General features: G+C 42.7%; 1 protein-coding gene across 1 annotated transcript; it reads left to right on the top strand.

The window, feature by feature from the left end:
• On the top strand, positions 1–3,634 carry LOC124691723 (cleavage and polyadenylation specificity factor subunit 3-I). The gene is made up of 5 exons (XM_047224997.1): positions 1–150; positions 242–339; positions 425–470; positions 561–710; positions 1,647–3,634. Exons 1-5 carry the CDS (start codon positions 1–3, stop codon positions 3,282–3,284), a joined length of 2,082 nt encoding a protein of 693 aa, XP_047080953.1. The 3' UTR covers positions 3,285–3,634.
• Positions 3,635–8,302: the final 4,668 nt, after the last annotated feature.

Genomic DNA, 8,302 nt, shown 5'->3' on the forward strand with positions numbered 1-8,302 from the left:
ATGGCATCCGTCGCGACGGCGCCGCCGGCGGGGAAGCGGCCGGCGTCGGGCGGGCGGGAGGGCGACCAGATGGTCATCACTCCGCTGGGCGCCGGCAGCGAGGTCGGCCGCTCCTGCGTCCACATGACCTTCAAGGGCCGCACCGTCCTCGTACGCACCCCTCCGAACCCTACCTCCCCTCTCAGCTCAGAATCGTTCGTGGAATCTGACTCCTTGCTGCTCTCTGTTGGCTGCTGCCCAGTTCGACTGCGGCATCCACCCGGCCTACTCCGGCATGGCGGCGCTGCCCTACTTCGACGAGATCGACCCCTCCGCCATCGACGTCCTCCTCGTCACCCAGTAATCCTACTCCCTCCTCCTTCCCCGCTTGCACCCACCATCTCCGCTTAACTTCCGTCCGGGCTTGAATTCAAATTGCTTGCAGCTTCCACTTGGACCACGCCGCCTCGCTGCCCTACTTCCTGGAGAAGGTACGCAATGCTCCGCTGCCGCTAGCCGATTTAATTTACATCGGAAGTCTGGCGAGTGATGTCTGAATTTTACTCTGCTCTGCTTCGCAGACCACGTTCAAGGGTCGCGTGTTCATGACCCACGCCACCAAGGCCATCTACAGGTTGCTCCTCTCAGATTACGTCAAAGTCAGCAAGGTCTCCGTGGAGGACATGCTCTTCGATGAGCAGGATATTATCCGTTCCATGGACAAGATCGAGGTTTGTGCTCTCTTCTCGCTTCTTTTTGGCGCATGTGAGTGACTTGAGTTCAGTCGAGGTTTCATTTCGATGCATGAAGAATTTGTTGCTAATAAGATGATATGATAGACAACCACCGGTTGATGAAACAAATCAGAACATTTTCTTTTAAAAAGGGAAAAGGAAGAATGATACAATCCGAACTAAGAAGGATACTAGCCGTGTTCTGTAAGAAATTGGAGTCAGTGCCTATATGTCTGGTTGATATTTTAAGGTGAACTTAGATTTATTTTTCCCCATCACCCTAGCTCCTGCTTGTTGCTGCCTTTTCAAATTCTTATGTGTTACAACTTACTACTCTTACTAGTCAAAACATTTAAAATGTCATTGGGATGTTGGTTAAAATTAAGAACCCTGCAATATCTGGGCATTGCTGTCCAAGTACCAGGATTTTATTTTCCATCACAGCCAGCTAATGCATGGTTCTGCTTGTGAAGATTAATAGTCTTAATTTACCAAAGGAGGATGGTAGATAGTGACTGGTCGATAAAAAAATTGGAACTTTTTTAAGAAGGAAAACAAAAGAGCGATTAAGCGATACGATCGGAACAAAGAAGGATACTAACTGTGCTTTTTAAGAAACTGGAGTCATTGACAATATGTCTGGTTGATATTTTAAAGTGAATTTAGTTTCAGTTTCCCCCATCGCTAGCTCCTGCCTCTGTCTTTGGAATGCTTGTGTGTTGGTATGATTCTGAATAGTCAAAACATTTGAAATGTCATTGGACTGTTGGTTCAAATTAAAAAAAGCCTACAATTTATGGGCATTGCTTTCCAAATACCAGGATTCTGTTTTCCTCTACAGCTAATGCATGATTCTGCTTTGAGGATTGAAAGTTTTAATTTACCCACGGGAGAATGGATATTGTGTTTTAACATATATTAATTGTCATGCAGGTCATAGACTTCCACCAGACACTGGAAGTAAATGGTATCCGCTTCTGGTGCTATACTGCTGGCCATGTACTTGGTGCTGCTATGTTCATGGTGGACATTGCTGGTGTTCGCATTCTTTACACTGGTGACTACTCCCGTGAAGAAGACCGGCACCTGAAAGCTGCTGAGATCCCCCAGTTCTCCCCTGATATTTGCATTATCGAGTCAACTTATGGTGTTCAGCAGCACCAACCCCGTCATGTCAGAGAGAAGCGCTTCACTGATGCCATCCACAACACTGTTTCTCAGGGGGGTCGTGTTCTTATCCCGGCATTTGCTCTTGGTAGAGCACAGGAGCTGTTGCTTATCTTGGATGAGTATTGGTCTAACCACCCGGAGCTCCATAAGATTCCAATCTACTACGCCTCCCCTCTCGCGAAAAAGTGTATGGCTGTCTACCAGACATACATAAACTCCATGAATGAAAGGATCAGGAACCAGTTTGCACAGTCCAATCCCTTCCATTTCAAGCATATCGAGCCGCTGAACAGCATAGACAACTTCCATGATGTGGGTCCGTCGGTGGTGATGGCAAGTCCAGGTGGTCTCCAGAGTGGCCTCTCCAGGCAGCTCTTTGACAAGTGGTGCACAGATAAGAAGAACACATGTGTTATTCCTGGTTATGCTGTAGAAGGCTCCCTTGCGAAGACCATTATCAATGAGCCGAGAGAAGTTACGCTAGCAAACGGGCTCACTGCTGCTCTTCATATGCAGATCTTCTACATTTCCTTTTCAGCCCACGCTGACTTCCCGCAGACGAGCGGCTTCCTGGACGAGCTTCGCCCACCCAATATTATCCTTGTACACGGAGAAGCAAATGAGATGGGGAGGCTTAAACAGAAACTTATCACCCAGTTTGACGGAACAAACACAAAGATTGTGTCTCCCAAGAACTGCCAATCCGTGGAGATGTACTTCAGCTCTGAGAAGATGGCCAAGACGATCGGCAGGCTGGCAGAAAAGGTACCAGAGGTGGAAGAAAAAGTCAGCGGCTTACTCGTGAAGAAGGGCTTCACGTACCAGATCATGGCTCCCGAGGACCTACGCGTGTACACGCAGCTATCCACCGCCAACATCACCCAGCGGATCGCCGTCCCTTACTCTGGTTCATTCGAGGTCATCAAGTACAGGCTGAAGCAGATCTACGAGAGCGTGGAACTGTCGACCGAAGAACCAGATGTTCCAGCACTGATCGTCCACGAGCGAGTGACCATCCGCCTGGACTCAGATAGCTACGTCACGCTGCAGTGGTCCTCCGACCCCATCAGCGACATGGTCTCTGACTCCGTGGTGGCCATGGTCCTGAACATTGGCCGCGAGGGCCCCAAGGTCGTTCCTGTCGAGGAGGCGGTCAAGACGGAGGAAGAGACGGAGAAGGTGGCGCGGAAGGTCGTGCATGCTCTTATGGTGTCGCTCTTCGGTGAAGTCAAGGTCGCGGAGGAAGGGATGCTCATCATATCCGTGGATGGAGCTGTCGCACGCCTGGACGGGAGGAGCGGTGATGTTGAGTGTGAAAATGCTGCCTTGAAAGAGAGGATCAAGACCGCGTTTCGTCGCATACAGGGCGCGGTGAGGCCCATCCCTCTCTCGGCTTCCTAAGCTGGGCATGTTCGCTATTTCTTAGGCAGAACACTTAGCAGGGCGTGTCAGTTGGGCATATAAAATTATGCTTTTGACTTGTTCGCTATTTCTTAGGCAGAACACTTAGCAGGGTGTGTCAGTTGGCTGAAACTGTTAAGCAGCTGAAACTGTTTTAATTTTTGTACCAAATGTGTAACACTGCTGCTGACCTGCTGTTCTAGATGATCTCTGGTGGCTTGTTCACTGCCTCTGAAACTTGGGTTGTAAAATTGTAGTCATTTCTAGCAGTTCTCTGAACAATCATCTCACTTCCAGTAAAACATATCTGAGCTGAACTTGCAGTAAAGTTGAGCCTAGTATATTTTTCCCTTTTGGCTTGCGCCTTCTCAACTTTTCCCTTTCAGCTTTGAAGTATCTTTGAAGTGTAAGTGGGCAAACATAGTTCTTTGACAGTCATTTTTATGAATTAGCTCTCATTGTTTTTTCCCCCTTAACTGAACTTTTTATTAATCTTACAAATGATCTGGTGAAGTACGCTTTTGCCAACTTCGTTTCCTTCCCCTGGCCTTACTAATGATCTGGTGGAGTACACTTTTGCCAACTTCGTTTCCTTCCCCTGGCCTTTCTGGAAGTGCTTTTCTGAAGCTGAACTTTGTTTATTCACAACAGTCTGGTAAGATGCCAATAGAAATCGCTGGACTGAATGGTACAAGGGAAAGATGATGAGATCCTATTTCCTGTAACTTCTTGTATTCCCACTGTGCATGACTGGAGCATCGACGGAATAAAATGCCATGCAAAGTCACTGTTTGTGGAACAGGTATGCATCAGAACCCGCTTGTTTCATATATTTCTAGTTTAACCTTGGAATCAACTTTCAATCCATAGTTTCCCAGTTAGAATTACCATACATACACAAAATTAAGCATGTCTCTTTTTGCCTCTTTTGATTCGATGAACAAGAATTTATACATGCTATTGAGAATCTTTTAAAAGATTCTTTGGTTGGGGGTGATGGCCGGCTGATAGGGCTTGTGGGGTTATATGTATGTGGAAAGTGCTACAAGACTTGAATATGCAGAGCTGTGCACCTTTGTATTAAAGGGAAGAAAAAAAGGTTGATGACCAGTACAGTGCAGATCGAGCTAGATGACTGCCGAACCCAGATCACATAGTTTCTTGTATATGGTGCCACAGGAAACATTGAAGAAATCTGTATATTGCTGAGTGCTGACCATGTGTCGTTCTGCTATAAACACGTCAAAGTTAGTAATCAAATTGGTGGAAGCTTTCACTATTGTTTCCTAATTCGAATTTCAAACTTTTTCCAGAACGCATCCAAGAGTGATCTCGTTTTGAAGATTTTAACACCAAGAACAAGAATATCCCAAACGGACAATAAATGGGAACTCCATTTCAGACGATAAAACATATAAGTACTACTACCAGTCTACCTCTGTCCAAAAATAGGTGTTTTAATTTTGTCTAGATACACGATCCCGTAATACTTTGCCCATGTTCATTTAATATTAAGGCAAGAAAAAATTACTGCCAACATTACAATACTGGAAGCAATTAACATTAAAAATCTTTATAACTACTGAATCTCATACTTAGTTACTTGGAAGCAACAAATTTTGTTCTTATATAAGCTAGAACATTTTTGGATCTCCCAAATGTGAGAATCAGATATTTGTTTTCTTGGTTACATTGTTTAAGTCAGACAATTTTATCCTTAGTGAAAAGGGACAGAACATAAGCATATCTGAAATCTTTATTGCTTGTGATAGTTGCATTGGGCACCAGTATGCAGATCTCATGTCATCAGGTACATCATGTTACCCATCAGGGCTGCCTTAGAAGGGTACCTTCTACCTCACCATCATTTCATTGCCATCTTGGGTGAACACCAGGTGCGGCTTCTCGCCAATATTAAACAATATAGGTCAGCCGCGATCATATGCTTCTGCTCCTTGATCTTCATGCCTTTTTCTATCCTTGCTTCATGTCGATCTCAGGATCTTTTCCGCTGTGATTGATTTCGTGTAGATTTGTCATGAGTAGGATTTAGTAATTCTTTTGTGCCCAAGACTGACAATAATAATTGAAATGATGGAGCACGCCAATCTCTATAGGTGCCTGAATAATTCCCAACAATGTAAACCAAGAACACATGGCTGAATTCTTAGATTGTATCAAAAAGGTTATTGTGCAGCTAGAAAAATCTTTACTGGCTTATTTTGGTTCTGGAACTCAAGATGAACAAATAATAGGAGAAAAAATTGATCTGACTCTTTGCCCGATGTGAGCCATGGATGGAGTGGCTTGCCACACGAGCCTGTCAACTGTGGGTTACCTTCCGACGTAACATATTATGTATGCACGATACCATCTTATAAGGAAGATAGAGTTTTTCATCTCTATACTGACCTGTATCTTACTTGGGTTCTGTATCTGACTGATACATGAGTTGCATCTGTCCAGAAGGCCTGATTTTTCTTAATGTTGAAAACTAAAGTCAATCATATGCTCTGGAATCATCAAAAGGTACTTAATAAATTTAGCGAAGTACCCACAGAAAATATAATGCTAACTTCAAGTCCTGGTATGTAGCAAGCTGTACAGGTCAAGGTTGTTACTGAAATCCTCTAAGTCTTGCATGGAACATTAAACAGAATGGAGCTTACAGATAGTTTAGACGTCATTAGCTATGACAAAATTAAGTAATTTAGGGAATGGAAATTGGAACAGCAATATGTGTTGAAGGATTAGAGCAAAAAGATAAATTATATTCTTATTACAAACGGTACTGAGCATATTACTTACCTTTGAAAATGTGATATGAACTGTGTCAAGAGAAGTGAGACGAGATAAACTATAGATATAGAGAACAGCCAAACGAAAAGATATATGCACTAAGGTCTTTTCAGCACAAAAGCACTTCAACCACTTCAACCCAAATGTGAATAGCCACCATCCATTTTACAAACAAAAGTTTTTTTCCAGCATAACTTAAGACAATAAAAGGCTAGATTTGATACTTTTGAGAGCATCCATGTCAAGAATTAAACCCTCAAATCTATAGAAAACAGAAGGAAAACAAAAGAGGACACATCAGGTAATATAACTTGTACTTCTAGAAAACAGGGAAAAAAAGGGGGAAATTAAATAAAGCAGAGATAATATAACCTGAACTTCTTGCGTCGTCAGCGCTGTGAACTCCTTGTTGTGGTAATGCTTAGTACTGGGCTGGTGCGAAGAGGCCCAGACAATGTACGGTAGAGATTTTCTCAGTAGTTCCTCACGACAACAATAATACTATTTCTTTCAAACAACCATCGGTAGAGCTGTTCCTTCGCTTCATGAATATCACAGAAATTGGGCTTACAGATAGGAGAAGCTAGCTCAATTACATCACGCTGCAATGGGAGAGTACAACCTTTCATGAGATAGATTAGAGACTACTATATCACGCTGCAATGTAGAAAACAGATCACACTGTACATCATGTTTTGATCATGATGGCATGCCAGCCTAACTTCATTGGCTGGGTCTGGGGCTAGCAACTGTGACCGGGAAAGAAACATCACGGGACCTGATTATGTAAGACATCTTTGTTCAAATAGAATTGCACATTCAACAGGCACTGGACCAACATGTGCCAAATACTGACACTACAAAATTCAGAATAATGGAGCACGCTGAACTCTAGAATTGGCTGAACAATTCATAACATTGTGTCACCACATACACATGAATGAATTTGTAATTCCGGATCTGGAGATGAACAAATGAAAGGAGAGTGAAAAAACACCTAGGTCTTTGGACTGATGTGAGCTGAAGTTTAATAGTATATATTGCGTGACAGAAAATAAAATTATAGTTAGTTAACCAATTAACTTAAGTAGAAAATACATGCTGGATCAGTTAAAAAATAAACATTCTCGTGCATCTCTCCATCGGATACATGAAAAATAGTCGGGCTAGATTTAATATCAAAAACTATATGACGTGATAATTGTGAAAAATCGATTCAAGCAGCTGTGAGTCATATATAGAAGACTGTAGCAAACACCAGCATAAATGATGTGTACCTTATGAATTTCTGACCAAACACCTCATATCCCACTAACGCTAGTCTCTTGTTGTAGCACAGCGTCGCCGAAAAATGAACGGAGCAGAGCACAAGAAAAAAGGACATACTGAAGGACACATCGTTGCTGCAGCCTTTAATCACCAGGCACGGCCGCACTCCTTGTTCCTGACCAATCCACTTTCAATCACATGATGGTGGCCTACAAAAGGAAAAGAGTTCACAATTTCATCAATAAGAATTAGACCACGACAAACTCAACCATCCCTAATTATTTTTACCAGCATTGCTTCAAACTCTGCTCATACTAATATTTTTCCTTTGCAAGATTGACAACCGAATTAATCGTATCAATGAAAATTTGACTGTTGCAGTAATGCAACAAAATAGAATTTCCATGCCTACTGGAGCATGAGATCTAATCTATCTTTTGCCCATTTTCATGGCATGCCCAATACTACAAAGATAAAATATGGTACCTGTAGCCACTGCCTGGAGAGATGTGGAGAAAGAAGCAGATGCATTACAGCTACGCCGCCAGTGGAGAGAAAGCCATGATACATCCCAAGCTGTAGAGAAGCCTGCCGACAAAAACCTTAGCACACAGTGGAAACAACAAATTAAAAATATAGGGTTGAAATTAGGCAAACCAAGTACTTATAGCAGCAAGAAAACTGGACCGTAAGAAATGATCTTGGAAATTGAAACAACCTGTTGTTGCATTATAAGAGAAAGAGAAATGGTATCACGGACCTTAGGATTATACGAAAAACATAACTACTAAATGTATTTTTTGCATTAATAGAATATTACAATATCTTAAATCTTATGAATCATTATCATGTATTTGGAAGAAAAAAATTAGAGGTACTAAAGCCTTTGACTTGATTTACCTTGAGACACCTTTCCTCCTTTTATTTTGTGCATAGGACTAAAGTTGGTT

This window comes from Lolium rigidum, chromosome 2 (assembly GCF_022539505.1).
Source record: "Lolium rigidum isolate FL_2022 chromosome 2, APGP_CSIRO_Lrig_0.1, whole genome shotgun sequence".
Taxonomy (NCBI): Eukaryota; Viridiplantae; Streptophyta; class Magnoliopsida; order Poales; family Poaceae; genus Lolium; species Lolium rigidum.

Coding starts and splice junctions, on each gene's coding strand:
- LOC124691723 (XM_047224997.1), top strand. CDS start 1: ATGGCATCCGTCGCGACGGCGCCGCCGGCGGGGAAGCGGCCGGCGTCG. Junction 151..241: donor TCAAGGGCCGCACCGTCCTC/GTACGCACCCCT, acceptor GCTGCTGCCCAG/TTCGACTGCGGCATCCACCC. Junction 471..560: donor TGCCCTACTTCCTGGAGAAG/GTACGCAATGCT, acceptor TCTGCTTCGCAG/ACCACGTTCAAGGGTCGCGT.